The sequence below is a fragment of the Oncorhynchus masou genome, chromosome 21 (genome assembly GCF_036934945.1).
Source record: "Oncorhynchus masou masou isolate Uvic2021 chromosome 21, UVic_Omas_1.1, whole genome shotgun sequence".
NCBI lineage: Eukaryota > Metazoa > Chordata > Actinopteri > Salmoniformes > Salmonidae > Oncorhynchus > Oncorhynchus masou.
Window position 1 is genome coordinate 30964667 of NC_088232.1, and position 16494 is coordinate 30981160.

Sequence of the window (16494 nt, forward strand, 5' to 3'; positions counted from 1 at the left end):
CTTCGCTACAACAAATATTTGGAAGCAAAGGTGTCATGATGACGTCTTGACCACATCACTTTTACCAGCTTGGTTGTAGCACTCCTCAGTGTACCTAGACACTGAATAATCCCTTGAGTAATAATCCCACCAAAACAACAGATTTCACACATGCAGGTGAGTTGTATAATAATGAGCAGCAACATCTGTGGCTTCTCACAAAATGTTTATGATTTTCTGCAGGTTCGTAAGCTCTCAAACAGGAACATCATGGTTGATCAGCATCAAGCTGCAAACCATTTAACTGTGTTATGTACAAAACAACATTGCAGAGACTGTCCACAAGTGCAATATGACTTTTTACAAGGGACTGCTTTTTGCAGCATTAATTAAAATAATACAAATAACATTTTTATTTTAAATAAATAAGATAAAACGTTCCTTGACTTAAAAATAGTATTTTGTTTAGTCTGACACTCTCGTGTCTTAATGCTACATTATTTATAAGGCTGCAACATATGGATGTACAGTATGGTCTATATGTTCTCTACCTCTTCTTTCATGACCAATCCAGCTTATGCATAGAACACCAGCTCCGGGATCTGTCCCCCCTGCACCCCAGTCCCGTTGGTACTGTCCGAGGAGCACTGGAACTGAAAAGTCACTTTTCCACACTGCACCTCAGTCATGCCCTCCTGGCCAAAATAGCTCAGCTCATTCCCGTCCAGCACGACACTCACCGTATAAAAGGCATCCTGCTCCACTTGAACTGGGTGTTCAAACCACACAGAAAATGTACTGCTTGATCCATCCGACACAAACTTGGTCAGGTTCTGTGCTAGGGTCACCCCTTGCCGCTTCAGTTCAATCTTGACACTGTACTCAGCCTTTCCGCCACTTGACCCGTACAGACCCAGTCCAGCGATAAAGATCCGCTTGTCCACTGCAAACTGGATGCTGTCACAGCGGCCCCTGTAGCGCCACTGGTTGCTCCGGTAGGCTGACGACTGGAAGCGGTGGCACCTCTGGGGCGCCAGGCCCTGCCTCTGTGCCAGTGGGAAGTCCAGTTTGGGCTTGGTGGCCGCTGTGTACCACAGGAAAATGTCATGCGTCTCCTCCAGTGTCAGGATGTCTGACTGGGCCGCCCCATCAGCAAACTCCTCCAGGGTCATAGTGGGGATGCGCACCAGGTAGAGTGCCTTGCCCAGGACAGATCTCTTGTTGTGGGTGGTTGCTCTTAGTCCTTGCCTCTTACACTCAGCTGTGGCCCAGCTCATCATGGCATCAAAGACCACCACCTCCTTGGTGTTGAGAGTCTCTCTTTGCAGGATGATCTTCAGGGTCTGCAGGTCGATCTCACAGAAGCCCTCGGAGCCCAGGGCCAGCTCGGCCTGGGCGTCAATCACCTCCCAGCAGCGCTGTGTCAGCTCAGGCTCCTCAAACAGACGGCTTTGGGACAGCAGCACACAGGCGTTCTTGGCCTCCAGGCTCGTCTCCAGGAAGGTGACGCAGGCCTTGGCCAGGGCTGGTACAATGTACTTCTTGGCAGCATACAGGGTAGCCAGCACGGTGTCCGCCTCCAGGTCTATCGCATCACTGTACATGTAACTGAAGGGAACAAAATGGAGGAGGAGAATGAGATTCTGGTTTAGTAAAGAAGGCAGACCAGCATGTGGAGAATAGGGATAGATATTCTTTTGAAGAAAAGAGGTAGAGGACTTGGCACAGCTTGCCCTATTTTCTCAAGGGGATAAAACAGAAGCAATGTCTCATTGCATTGGTTTCGGATTACATTGTTATAGAATCTGTAACAAAAAGAGCCATTTTATGTTCTCTTCTGCCTATTACCTTCGGGTAAATCATTGGCTTTGAATATTTTCTTCAAGATGAACAAAGAGCAAAGAAACCTGAAATTACAGTGCTCTACACTATTGCCCATGCCCTTTGGTGCTCTAGCATTTTGGCACTTAACCCGTCTTGCTTTGGCTGAGTAATCATTTATTTTGAAATGACATTGTGCTTGTCATGTATAGTATTGGTTTAGTATGAGGAGCGAGTTGCTTACTTCAGCAGAATTAGAAAAGCAGCAGGTTCCACGTCTGGGATATGGATTTCGGACTCCTCCTCTGCAAGATCCCCGTAAAACATGGCACAGAAGACGGAGCTACCCACTGCCAACACATACTGGAGGGAAAGACAAACGGACACATTCGTCACTCATCATATTTGTGATGCTTCTGAAAAGTAAACTTGTTTTTTTTTCAACTGGAGATGGAGCTTACCTTGTGCACTGGTACTTTCTGAGATTCACCAGGGGGACCAACAATTAAATGTATATCGGCCATGAGTTCATTGTTGAACATCAAGGCATTCCTAGAAAGGAGAAGATCAATTAGGTATAATGACAACTTGGGCTATTCCATATAGGGCTTGTTTTTTCCCCAGTCATACATATATTATAGCCTGCACGGTGTGATTCTAATTATGGACATAAACGAGATAATAGGCTATTGTAAACCAAGTCAAACTTTTACTAAATAGAAATAATTAATAAGTAAATAGTTAAGACTACCTCTCCCGCAGCGTGGGGTGAGAGGACTGCCAGCTGGGAGGATCGACGTTGTTATTGTTTATGTTTTGCTGGGTGGTCGGTGTTGTTGCAGTGGTTGTTGACTGGGTGACCTGCACATCGCTTTTCTTGTCACTGGCGGTCACCGTAGTACCGTTGTTGGTTAGATTGGTGGTCGCAGGGTACAGTTCTGCAGCCATCTTCTTCTTCAGGGACAGGGTTAGAATCTCATAGCATACTGGTAACCTGCCTGTGTGTTTCCCAGTCTTTTTAGACTTTTTCAGTGTTTCTGGAAGTAAGAGTAAAAAAGTCAAACACTTCATGATCCGACCATGATGGAGCAACCTGCAATCTGCTGTTGGCATCGGCACACACAGCGTTGATCCCTTTCCTATAAATAAACCACGAACTCTGATCTACTGTAGTAGGTATTATTCTGCGTTGACAATTGATACACAAATCGTGTCATTTATGGAACTATGCTGCATAAATTCAGCGATTATAAAGTCTACTAACCCCGAATCAATTGTAAGAGCAACATAAACAATATCCGTCCAATTGGGTTGTTATTCCAACTTCAAGCTGAATACTTTTTTTCTCTTTCTCATTTCATCCTCTTGTTGCCGCTGAGTTGTCTCCCCAAAACGTATTATGTTCTCGCTTTTCGAGCAGATGGTAAATCCATATCATCGTTGCTCGCTTAGAGTCCGCTGTTTTCCTGAGCAAATACTGGCAGATGTTTTTCTCCAAAAGCTACTTATTAACTAGGACAAGGCGTGGGTTACTCATTAGCTGCAGTCGGATACGATGTGAATGGTCATTTTTCGGGGCGAGAGTTTTAGTTGCTGTCTTTTTTTTCTTTTTTTTTTGGTGTAATCCTCTCGGACGCCCAGCTCGCTGCCAACAAATCAGATTTACACATACCGTCAACGTCAGAAGCCCAGAAGAGCCTCCCCCAAGCCACTCACCAGCTAAAAAAAATTAAGGAACTCACCAGCTCCAACTCAAATTACCTGCAGCGTCCGACTGATATAAACTGTTACAGTGAAAATAACCCGGTCATTGTTTCTGATGTAATAATAGCCTACTTCTTTTTTTAAAATAACTGATTATAGTTTGTGTAATCACTGTGTAATTTTGCTTTAAACTGTTCATGTCATATCCGATTGATTTAGTTGTGTAATAGCTCCACTCGTCAGAAAGTAGACAAAGTTTGGGATGTCGCAAAATTAGTTGAGCTTTAACCTTTATTTCCTTTTTTGTATTGCTGAGTTAACATCAGCCGCACCACTTTTTTTCTTTGTTATTGGATGCATGGCACGTGCAAAATCTGAGCGCGCGAGACCACACTGGTGTTTACCTTGGGTGAATGTGGGCGCGTTAGATCATAGAGGGGATAGTTCCTGAAGTTTACCTCATTAACTTGAACAGAGCCAGCCCAGCAGCCATGTTAGATTCGAAGAGGTTGGTTAGGGACAGGGGTTGGGGTCTGGCCATATCCTATTACCAGTCAGAGGGCTTTGCTGCTGCCAAAGGGATAATTTGTCTTCTTGATGTAAAATGTTGTCAGACTAGACGTAGGTTGGGGTGCGGACTGCACATTTTGGTCACAAACAAAAGGGGAATAGGGAAAATTGCACAGTCATCTAACCCTATTACTAAACACTATCCACAAACACCCACCACACCATCCCAGTACTTCGGCCCTGAATGATCCCATCCATCTGCCTGGGAGAATGGAACCCCTTCTCTCAACTTCCTGTAGATCTTCTGTACTAAAATGACTTATTTACCTGCTGTTTATCTCCCTGTCAAATCACTCACCTTTGGGCTATCCTCTACTCTCTTCACCGCCTGAGCATAGGAAACTTTCTGCCCCACCTGAACTCTGGCGGTCTTTCTCTCACAGGGCACTTCGGATCCCCAGCTGCATGGGTGCACCTACAATTTTGACACCATGCTTTCTCTATCCCAACTGTACACTAAGAGATCATTTGATCCAACACAACTAAGTGTAACTATTTGTTCTTATTGGTCACAATGTGATCCACTGGGAATGGTATGACGATATCCAGTACTTATTATATTTTCATTAAAGAAGACATACCACTTTCTGATCAATGTAGTCTACACAGAGTTGTAAACCCTGTATATCATTGAGACATCTGCAATGTATATATTAGCATATTAATATTGCTTGTCTTGGTTGGAACTTGAAGAGTGTATCATTCTCATTCTAGACCCCTGCCTGTACATCCCTTGCATTGCTCACATGCTGGAGTTTGGGGAGAAAAACCATGAGGTGTCCATGACAGCACTGCGACAGCTGCAGAGGATGAAGAGGGACTGGATTCACACTGGACGGAGGCCATCAGGACTGTGTGGCGCAGGTAACCATGAGCAACAGTTAAATCACACCACACGTTAGCACCACAATCACAGGTAGGCTAACCCTCATCATAAATAACAGAAACCACAGGGGAACCATGTCCACTGGTATCCCACACTACAGAGAACTGTAATCCTAAGTCAGAATTTGCTACAATCACAGGTGACCTTTGTCAATAGGTGACCACTAATCACAAGTAATGCTCATAAGTAACCACAGGCTCCAATCAGCGTCAGTGTATACTGCAGTCTGTTCCCTACTTACTGGACCTGAACAGAACCCTGCTCGGATGTATTGCTGGCAAGACATCTTGAAACTGAAGAGCCAACTTCCCCGGGCATGTGGACATTTACGCTCCTATTTTCACTTTTCTCCCTTTCTCTCCTCTGCAGCTGCAATATCTGAATAATTAATTGCTTATCATTAATCATTGAGAGGATTCGCTTACATGAAGGATGGAAAAGTTTAGATGAGCTTCTTACTCAATAGGAAGTGAATGTGTGAGCGAGACTGCGGGATTGCTAAAAGCCAGCTACTAGAACGTCAGATGATTCAAACTGCTTGTGTAAAAACGGAATCGTACATCCGTCTTTAAACAGACATTACGTTTTGTAACTGACTCCATGCACAGTAGCATGGGTTACTGTAAAACTGAATTGATGATTTATCTAATGACTTAGATTATCATTAATAGGGTATTATGACGTTATTACATGAATATTACACAACATTTGGTGTGTACATTTGTAAATATAAGTGTTGGCAAGGTGTGTGGGATGGATAGTGTGTTTCACCTGTGCGTTTGTTTGTGTTCTCAGCCCTGTTGGTCGCTGCTCGCATGCACAAGTTCCGCCATACCATCAAAGAAATCATCAGTGTAGTGAAGGTGTGTGAGGCCACACTAAGAAAGAGGTGAGAGCTGCTTGAGAAGCACATTACAGCATCCTCCAAAGGAAATCTGATTAGCCTTGCGTGTTCTCACTAATCTCTATGAGGAGTACACTAACACTATTCTTTCTCATGGTTCAGGTTGAATGAGTTTGAGGACACGCCCAACAGTCAGCTGACCATTAAGGAGTTCATAAAAGTGGATCTCGACCAGGAATGTGACCCGCCCTCTTTCATCGCTGGCCAGAGGAATAAAAGAATGAAACTGGTGAGGAGGAACTGCCGAGAGGATACAACTGTAACGCCCTTGTTTATTTATCTTGTCCCATCTTTTAACCTCTGTTTTGTCCCAATGTGGTACGGTTGTCTTTTTTTCATTCACATACTGGTCTTTTTTTTCTTCTAGCTTGAGGAAGAATTGGAGAAGAAGATTGGTGATGTTCAAGGTACCATTATGATCCGTGTCTAGTCAAGTTTGAACTAAACTCTTAATAAAGTTCCAAAGAGTATAAAGTTAGAGTGGAGTCAGCAGAGTTGTTTGGGTTTTATCGCAACAGGCGAGATCCATGAATACCAGGATGAGATTGAGATCGAGCAGAGCCGGCCCAAGTTGAGAGTGATGTATGGGTCCTATGCAAAAACAGGTACGGCACAGATGGGTCCTGCTGCGCTCGCCAGCCATGCCAGTCCTCCAGCTAGAACCCCCTGTGGAGGAGGGAATATCTCCGTATTCTGCCAGTCTATTGTCGCTAGAGCCTGAAACTTCTCTAAATACACAGACATTTTTTTTTTAGGTGACCAAATTTGATGTTCACCCAAAGTGCAAATGAGAATGTTATGACGCACCTTTGCTGTCAAACTGTAATGGGCTAAACTCTCTAACCATCTGCACCCCTCTAGCTGGTTGTGTTGCATTTTTGTCCACTGCATGGCCTTGAGCAGGGGAGGCCTCTGGCTGTCTGACTGGCAGGCCTGTTGCTCCTCTGCCTGGGCTGGGAGTCCAAATTTTAACACACACACTGGGCTTTTATCAACACTAAGAGGGCTGTCATCATGATGATACTTTGACAGCTTAATAGTACCATAGGATTATTGAGGAAATAATTTTCTGCATCATGTCAGATAATTTAGCCGTCAGTTTCATGACGAAACTTGTTCTTTTTCTCCCCCTCCTAGATCCCCTGGAAAAAGAGGATAATGATGATGATGATGAAATATCTCTTCCTGGCTGGCAGGAGAGGGAGGACGAGGAGCTGAAATCTGTGGCCCAGCACTTCAACAAGGACCTGTGTGACCAGGTTCTCCCTGGAGAGGAAGAGGAAGGGTATGGAGAGGCACGAGGAAAGACCTCCACACAGAGGCCCATCGCTGGTCTCCCTCCTAGGGCCCATGCCCACCGCAGCCAGCCTGGGCCTCCCAGAGTCCATCAGCAAGTCCCCCGAAGAGGAGAAGGAGAACGGTGAGCAAACCTGTCGCTTAAGGCGTCCGTATGCTTCAGTTCGGCTGGCGGCTAGCCGAAGTCGGCTTGGTGAACCGAACAAGTGTGCTCGCATCATAATATATGCACAAACTCTTCCGAACTGTTTCGGCTGGGAAGCATGCAGATGCCTTTTCTGTAGATGTTTTTTTATATATATATATATATATATACTGTTTGTTGCATAGGAAATATTCCTTACTGCTACTTTCTCATTTTGATATTCCACTGTCACTCACTTCACCCTATCTTCCATTTCTAGAAATGTCAAGATGTGGGGGTTTTCATAGGTGTGAGAGATGAGGAGTATGTTGACTCTCTCTGATGTGGTGAAGGGGATTGATTTTCATGGGAGTGGGCATCTGGGGAGTGTAGAGAGAAGGTGAAAGGTGAAGTGTTAGTTGAAGGAGGGGATGGGTTAGTGTGCGGCCACTAAGACAGAAACGTCATCTTGACCTTCTATTGTCAGAAGAATGGATTATAAGATGGGGTTCGTTTTAAAAGTCGCACCCTTCCGTGATCAAAATCGTCTTGAAACATATTCTTTCAAATTAACAGATCAAAAGGTTTTATTGACTGACGTTAGTTTGTTGTTGTACATTTGTCATGTGGATCTCATCCTCCATGTCCGGAATGGGAAAAATCTGTATTAGCCTACATTTTGACTCGTTTTTATGTTAGGCTTTTAATATGCTGCTCTTTTAACATGTGGCTGATCTCGTAGTGAGAGGATAATTAAAGGAAACCAGTGTTGGTGTGTGTGTGTGCCTCTTGTTTTCATTTGGAGCTGTATCGCTTGAAGATGGCAGGCTGCCAGAAGTCTCTCAGGCCTGGCTAATTGTGGTGGGATTGGGAGGGGCAGAGGTTCAAGGGCTCCCCAGCTCAATCTTTAAAGCATTAAGTGGACAGAGTAGTACCTTGTCATTAGTGTGGTGTCTTTCATCCCCTGTGTGTGTGTGTGTTCTGTTCTGTTTTCGTGCACTGTTGGTTTGGGCACTACTTAAGGGGGGAGGGGGTCCTTTGAGAGCCTGTTCGTGCGTTTAAGACACTAAAGATTGTTTTAGTCCACTCAATCTGTCATCCATCCGTCAAGCCTGTATTGAAAGGTGGAAACCAGAGGCATGGCTGGAAAGATTGTTACAATTTGAAGTGTTCCTCTAGTCTAGATTCCTTAGTCTCTACACTTACACTTTACACTTGAGTCAGGAGAGAGCAGCCAGTTTTAGCGAAGATTTGTGACTCGGCAGCCTGATGTCTATATCCTGATGGTAACCAGTTAAAATTCCGGAACCTAAGTTGTAGAAGAGACATTGAGGGTTGCCCTATTGCCTGGTGCAAACTGAACTGAGCGGTCGGGCAACTTGAGCCCGCTCTAAAGTTTCCCCTGGTGATATTGTTTTCTGGTTACCGTTATTCCCATTTTTAAAGTGAAAGGCGGACAATTTATGACAACTGGGCAAGTTGACCCTGCTCTGTGGTTACCCCATTAAGGCAGGTGATTAAAAAAAATGTTATACTTGAAAATAATAAAACTGCAAATAATTCCAGTGACCTAAGTGCTCACCAATTGCGTTTGCTGGCCAAGATTACTTAGCACCTCTGAACGTGCGTACCAATTTTAGAATCATGTGAAAAATGTTGGTGGTCAGATGTCACATTTGGTGCTATGTGTGAGAGTCTTAATAAAGTCCTACCCTGGGGTGTCACTAAAGCTGTATGTCTTTTACCTACTACACTGAAAGCCTAAGTTTGCTCAGGATGAGCAGCTTGCAAGCCACTATCCTATTGCGCTTGAGCTGTGATTCAATATTTAAAATAGAACGAAAGCTTAATTCCTCCCTGTTGTGTAATTAAGTGACCGATAAGTTGTGGCATTTCTGCGTGTAAACAACTTATCACATTTTTGGGCAAGTAACCATCATTTTGGGCAGCCAAAAAATACTTCTGACTTGCCTGATGGTCAAGTGCTTTTCAGACCTTAATGTCAATCCCTGTGTAGGGTATGACAGTGATTAATCACAGGGTTCGCTCAAGGTGCTAGAAGTGCTTGAAGTACTTGAATTTGGAGCCCCTGAAAATCATTTCCTCAATTTGGTGGTTGAAAACTCATTGCAATTGTTATTTTGAAATGTTAGAAAATGTATACAAAAAAAGATCACATGCATAAGTATTCAGACAGTACTTTTTGAAGCACATTTTGCAGAGATTACAGCCTTGAGACTTCTTGGGTATGATGCTACAAGCTTGGTACAGCTATATTTGGGGAGTTTCTCCCATTCTTTGCAGATCCTCTCAAGCTCTGTCAGGTTGGATGGGGAGCCTCGCTGCACAGCTATTTTCAGGTCTCTCCAGAGATGTTCGATCGAGTTCAAGTCCGGGCTCTGGCTGGGCCACTCAAGGACATTCAGAGACTTGCCCTGAAGCCACTCCTGCGTTGTCTTGGCTGTGTGGTTAGGGTTGTTGTCCTGTTGGAAGGTGAACCTTGTCCCCAGTCTGAGGTCCTGAGCGCTCCGGATCAGGTTTTCATCAAGGATCTCTCTGTACTTTTCTCCGTTCAACTTTCCCTCGATCCCAGTCCCTGCTGCTGAAAAACATCCCCACAACATGATTCTGCCACTACCATGCTTCACCATAGGGATGGTGCCAGGTTTCCTGCAGATGTGACGCATAGCATTCAGGCCAAATAGTTCAATATTGGTTTCATCAGAACAGAGAATTTTGTTTCATGGTTTGAGAGGCCTTTAGTTGCCTTTTGGCAAACTCCAAGCAGGCTATTGTGCCTTTTACAGAGGAGTGGCTTCCGTCTGGCCACTCTACAATAACGTCATTATTGGTGGAGTGCTGCAAATATGGTTGTCCTTCTGGAAGGTTCTCCCATCTCCACAGAAAAACTCTGGAACTCTGTCAGTGACCATCGGGTTCTTGGTCACCTCCCTGACCAAGGCCCTTCTCCCCCGATTGCTCAGTTTGGCCTGGCGGCCAACTTTAGGAAGGCTTTGTTTTTGCTTTGACATGCACTGTCAACTGTGGGACCTTATATAGACAAGTGTGTGCCTTTCCAAATCATGTCCAATCAATTGAATTTAGCACAGATGGACTCCAAGTTGTAGAAACATCTCAAGGATGATCAATGGAAACAGGATGCACCTGAGTTCAATTTCAAGTCTCATAGCAAAGGGTCTGAATACATATGTACATAAGGTATTTCTGTTATTTTAAAACCTGTTTTTGCTTTGTCATTATGGGGTTGTGTGTGTGTGTGTGTGTGTGTGTGTGTGTGTGTGTGTGTGTGTGTGTGTGTGTGTGTGTGTGTGTGTGTGTGTGTGTGTGTGTGTGTGTAGTTTGAGGGGGGAAAATAATTTAATACATTTTAGAATAAGGCTGTAACGTAACAAAATGTGGAAAAAGTGAAGCGGTCTGAATACTTTCCGAATGCACCGTAGATACTGTGTGTGCTTGGATCGGCCACATCTACAGGTAGGAAAATCACCAATCATGAATCCAATCTATTTACTCATGAAATGTCCACATTATTCTGACAATTTAGAATGTAATGATAATTTAAATTCCAACTTGCCAATGTCTGTACGAACCCTGAATTAGTTGTCAAATGGTTTTAATATGGGCTATGATGATGGGATCAGGGTTTCTAACCAGGTCACATAGTTTTTTTAAAATCCTGGACCAAGGCAGGATGAAACCCCTGTCAAACTGCAGCAGCCTTGGACTTATGAATTCTATTTAAAACTAGACTAACTGAGGGGATTCCGTTACAGAGACAACTAGGTTGTTCCACAAATGAGTGCCTTTTGCGTCCCTTTGATATTTTAAGTAGAGATTGTGCACAACTATTGAAAAGCCGATATATTAAATGAAGTGCACTTTTAATATAGACCACATGGAAAGTGCAGTAAATCACTTATTTATTTATTTTTATGAATAAAGACTGCGTTTGACAGGTTCCCCTGCACTCTGTAGGAAGATTTTAACCTGTGTAAACCCCAACATTTCTCCATGTTTACACCATCACAGTCATTTCTGAAGATTTATTTATTTGATGGAGAACAAATATTCAAATTTTAAGGTCAATGCTGTTACATGAACTGAACTCTCGTTTTAATATGGTGAAACTATTCCTTTAAAAAAAATCAAAAGAAACATTAAACATCTTATAGTCAAGTCCTCGTGTAAAAGGCAGGTGAGCTTGTTTTACTCTTATTTATTTATTTTGCCATTTTCTGGTGTTTTATTTTGGAAAACTGAGTGGGTTGATCATAACACGTCAACCCCATCTTGAGATGGGAAAACCACATGTTTTATTAAGATGAACATTTTTGCTTTTTATGACCATGTTAAAATTGGGTGAAACAAAATGTTAATCAAAAAGCACCCAATTTGGTGGAATGACCCAACTGCGACTTGAAACTATAATTATCATGGCTGAGCTTGCTTTATGCAGGGTTGCATCATGTAGACCTATGCATCTGTAATTAAAAAGTTAACACAGTCTAGACTATTGGATTGCAAAGACCTAGGTAGCCTAGCAAACCTAAGTTTGAATATTAACCAAATTTGATCACATTCACATTTTCTCAACACAAATGAATTGGCTTAGGTTAGAAATGCCTAACGTTACCGCTTAATTCCCACTGGCCAGATGGGACAGTGCACATACTGTAGGGAGGCTACAGTTCAGCAGACTGAAAAAACCCTCTACTTCTATTCAAAGTGAAAATGATGAATCGGACACCTTATCGATCGCAACAGCTCATGGTGCTCCTGGAATCAGAAGTTTTTTTTGACTCAACGGAGGAACGTAGTTAGAGAAAGGCTGATGAATGTCTTGCACGAGCTGTGCATGCAACTGGTTCACCTCTGATGCTCACAGGCAATGTGTATTGGAAGAGATTTCTGAATGTTCTTTGCCCAGCATACACCCCTCCAACCAGACATGCTTTATCTACTCAGTTGCTGGATGCAGAGTTCAAGTGAAGGTCAAGCAAATCATAGCGAAAGCAGACTGTATTGCAATCATCTTTGATGGGTGGTCGAATGTTCGTGGGCAAGGAATAATTAACCACATCTCCACTCCTCAACCAGTATTCTACAAGAGCACAGGCAAGGGACAACAGACACACCTGTCTCTACATTGCAGATGAGCTGAAGACAGTCATCAATGACCTTGGACCACCTAAGTCTGATGTTCAAGAGGTGGACATTGAGGAGGTCCAGGGAGAAGACATGGAAGCCTGAGAGGAAGACAACCAAAGCTTTAGTTTCTAGATCTAGAATATCATTTTACAGATGTATGTTGAAAATGTTTTTGGGCAATGCGATGGCTCATTGCGGATCATTCAATATTCCCTTTTGTTGTTCAGTGAAATCACCCCATGTGAAGAGTCAACTCATTCATTTAAATTTCAATTCATAACTAAATTGTTTTATTTCTATTGGAAGGATTTAATCATTTGCAATTATGTCTACTTATGATAAAGTAAAACGTTTATCTTTCTGTCCTCATATGATGTGGTAAATACAGTTGAAGTCGGAAGTTTACATACGCCTTAGCTAAGTACATTTAAACTCAGGTTTTCACAATTCCTGACATTTAATCCTAGTAAAAATTCCTTGATTTAGGTCAGTTAGTATCACCACTTTATTTTAAGAATGTGAAATGTCAGAATAATAGTAAAGAGTGATTTATTTCAGCTTTTATTTCTTTCATCACATTCCCATTGGGTCAGAAGTTTACATACACTCAATTAGTATTCGGTAGCATTGCCTTTAAATTGTTTAACTTGGGTCAAACATTTCGGGTAGCCTTCCAGAAGCTTCCCACAATAAGTTGGGTGAATTTTGGCCCATTCCTCCTGACAGAGCTGGTGTAACTGAGCCAGGTTTGTAGGCCTCCTTGCTCGCACATGCTTTTTCTGTTCTGCCCACAAATGTTCCATAAGGTTGAGGTTAGGGCTTTGTGATGGCCACTCCAATACCTTGACTTTGTTGTCCTTAAGCCATTTTGCAACAACTTTGGAAGCATGCTTGGGGTCATTGTCCATTTGGAAGACCCATTTGCGACCAAGCTTTAACTTCCTGACTGATGTCTTGAGCTGTTGCTTCAATATAGCCAGATAATTTTCTTGCCTCATGATGCCATCTATTTTGTGAAGTGCACCAGTCCCTCCTGTAGCAAAGCACCCCCACAACATGATGCTGCCACCCCTGTGCTTCACGGTTGGGATGGTGTTCTTCGGCTTGCAAGCCTTCCCCTTTTTCCTCCAAACATAACGATGGTCATTATGGCCAAACTGTTCTATTTTTGTTTCATCAGACCAGAGGACATTTCTCCAAAAAGTACCATCTTTGTCCCCATGTGCAGTTGCAAACCGTAGTCTGGCTTTTTAATGGCTGTTTTGGAGCAGTGGCTTCTTCCTTGCTGTCGATTTATAGAACTCATTTTACTGTGGATATAGATACTTCTGTACCTGTTTCCTCCAGCATCTTCACAAGGTCCTTTGCTGTTGTTCTGTGATTGATTTGCACTTTTCGCACCAAAGTACATTCATCTCTAGGAGAAAAAAATGTGTCTCCTTCCTGAGCGGTATGACGGCTGTGTGGTCCCATGGTGTTTATACTTGCATACTATTGTTTGTACAGATGAACGTGGTACCTTCAGGCATTTGGAAATTGCTCCCAAGGATGAACCTGACTTCTGGAGGTCTACAAAAAAAAAAAAATATATATATTGGCTGATTTGTTTTGATTTTCCCATGATGTCAAGCAAAGAGGCACTGAGTTTGAAGGTAGGCCTTGAAATACATCCACAGGTACACCTCCAATTTGACTCAAATTATGTCAATTAGCCTATCAGAAGCTTCTAAAGCCATGACATCATTTTCTGGAATTTTTCAAGCTGTTTAAAGGCACAGTCAACTTAGTGTATGTAAACGTCTGACCCACTGGAATTGTGATGCAGTGAAATAATCTGTCTGTAAACAATTGTTGGAAAAATTACTTGTGTCATGCACAAAGTGGATGTCCTAACCGACTTGCCAAAACTATAGTTTGTTGACAAGAAATTTGTGGATTGGTTGAAAAACTAGTTTTAATGACTCCAACCTAAGTGTATGTGAACTTCCGACTTCAACTGTATATCCAATGCAAAAAACATCTACATTTTAAATGGTATTAATATGAATTTGCATATATTCCCACAGTTTCCACCTCTGTATATTCCTCAATGTGCAACCCTACACACACACAACCTGCAGCACTCTGATGGGAAGGACAAATAGGCTACTAATTGTGCGTGAGTTGATGAATCATTAGGTAATGCAAGTCTTTTTTTCAAAGCTTCTGCGTCTATTTTTATTAAACCAAAGCTGCCCCAACTGACTGAGGCGGCAGGTAGCCAAGTTGTTATTTCATTTTTTATTTTACTAGGCAAGTCGGATGAGAACACATTTTTATTTTCAATGACAGCCTAGGAACAGTGGGTCTACTGCCTTGTTCAGGGGCAGAACGACAGATTTTTACCTTGTCAGCTCGGGGATTCAATCTTGCAACCTTTCTGTTACAAGTCTAACGCTCTAACCATTAGGCTACCTGCCACCCCGTTAGAATGTTGAGCCAGTAACTAAACTCAGCAAAAAAATAAACGTCCCTTTTTCAGGACCCTGTCTTTCAAAGATAATTTTTAAAAATCCATAACTTCATAGGTCTTCATTGTAAAGGCTTTAAACACTGTTTCCCATGCATGTTCATTTAACCATAAACAATTAATGAACATGCACCTGTGGAATGGTCGTTAAGACACGAACAGCTTACAGACGGTATGCAATTAAGGTCACAGTTATGGAAACTTAGGACACTAAGAGGCCTTTCTACTGACTCTGAAAAACACCAAAAGATATATGCCCAGGGCCCATACTCATGTGCATGAACGTGCCTTAGGCATGCTGCAAGGAGGCATGAGGTCTGCGGATGTGGCCAGGGCAATAAATTGCTATGTCCATACTGTGAGACGCCTAAGATAGCACTACAGGGAGACGGGACGGACAGCTGATCGTCCTCGCAGTGGCAGACCACGTGTAACAACACCTCCACAGGATCGGTACATCTGAACATCACACCTGCGGGACAGGTACAGGATGGCAACAACTGCCCGAGTTACACCAGGAACGCACAATCCCTCCATCAGTGCTCAGACTGTCCGCAATAGGCTGAGAGAGGCTGGACTGAGGGCTTGTAGGCCTGTTGTAAGGCAGGTCCTCACCAGACATCACCGGCAATAACGTCACCGATGTGCACAAACCCACTGTCGCTGGACCAGACAGGACTGGCAAAAAGTGCTCTTCACTGACGAGTCGCGGTTTTGTCTCACCAGGCGTGATGGTCGGATTCACGTTTATCGTTGAAGGAATGAGCGTTACACCAAGGCCTGTACTCTGAAGTGGGATCGATTTGGAGGTGGAGGGTCCGTCATGGTCTGGGGCGGTGTGTCACAGCATCATCGGACTGAGCTTGTTGTCATTGCAGGCAATCTCAACACTGTGCGTTACAGGGAAGACATCCTCCTCCCTCATGTGGTACCCTTCCTGCAAGCTCATCCTGACATGACCCTCCATAATGACAATGCCACCCGCCATACGGCTCGTTGTGTGCGTGATTTCCTGCAAGACCGGAATGTCAGTGTTCTGCCATGGCCAGCGAAGAGCCCGGATCTCAATCCAATTGAGCACGCCTGGGAACTGTTGGATTGAAGGGTGAGGGCTGAGGAACTTGCAGGTGCCTTGTTGGAAGAGTGGGGTAACATCTCACAGCAAGAACTGGCAAATCTGGTACAGTCCACGAGGAGGAGATACACTGCAGTACTTAATGCAGCTGGTGGCCACACCAGATACTGACTGACTTTTGATTTTGACCCAACCCCCCTTTGTTCAGGGACACATTATTCCATTTATGTTAGTCACATGTCTGTGGAACTTGTTCAGTTTGTCTCAGTTACTTAATCTTATGTTCATACAAATATTTACACCTTAAGTTTGCTGTAAATAAAAGCAGTTGACAGTGAGAGGATGTTTCATTTTTGCTGAGTTTAAAAGGTTGCTAGATCTAGTCCCTGAGCTGACATGGTAAAAATCTGTTGTTCTGTCCCTGAATAAGGCAGTTAACCCACTTGTTCCTAGGCCG

The 16494-nt window shown here is 43.4% G+C and overlaps 1 protein-coding gene and 1 pseudogene across 2 annotated transcripts; one reads left to right on the forward strand and one right to left on the reverse strand.

Annotated features, from left to right (window-relative positions):
• Nucleotides 1-16494, forward strand: part of LOC135507480 (transcription factor IIIB 90 kDa subunit-like) — a 42221-nt pseudogene that overhangs the window by 7542 nt on the left and 18185 nt on the right.
• Nucleotides 187-3437, reverse strand: LOC135508126 (BTB/POZ domain-containing protein 6-B-like). Of its 2 annotated transcripts, XM_064928111.1 has the most exons (5): nt 3065-3436; nt 2552-2837; nt 2262-2352; nt 2045-2163; nt 187-1587 (listed from the first exon to the last, which is right to left on the reverse strand). In XM_064928111.1, the coding sequence occupies exons 1-5, from the start codon at nt 3087-3089 to the stop codon at nt 555-557; spliced, it is 1554 nt and encodes a 517-aa protein (XP_064784183.1). In that variant the 5' UTR covers nt 3090-3436; the 3' UTR covers nt 187-554. The 2 variants fall into 2 exon arrangements, with proteins under 2 accessions (XP_064784183.1, XP_064784182.1); XM_064928110.1 differs by having other exon boundaries at nt 2552-3437.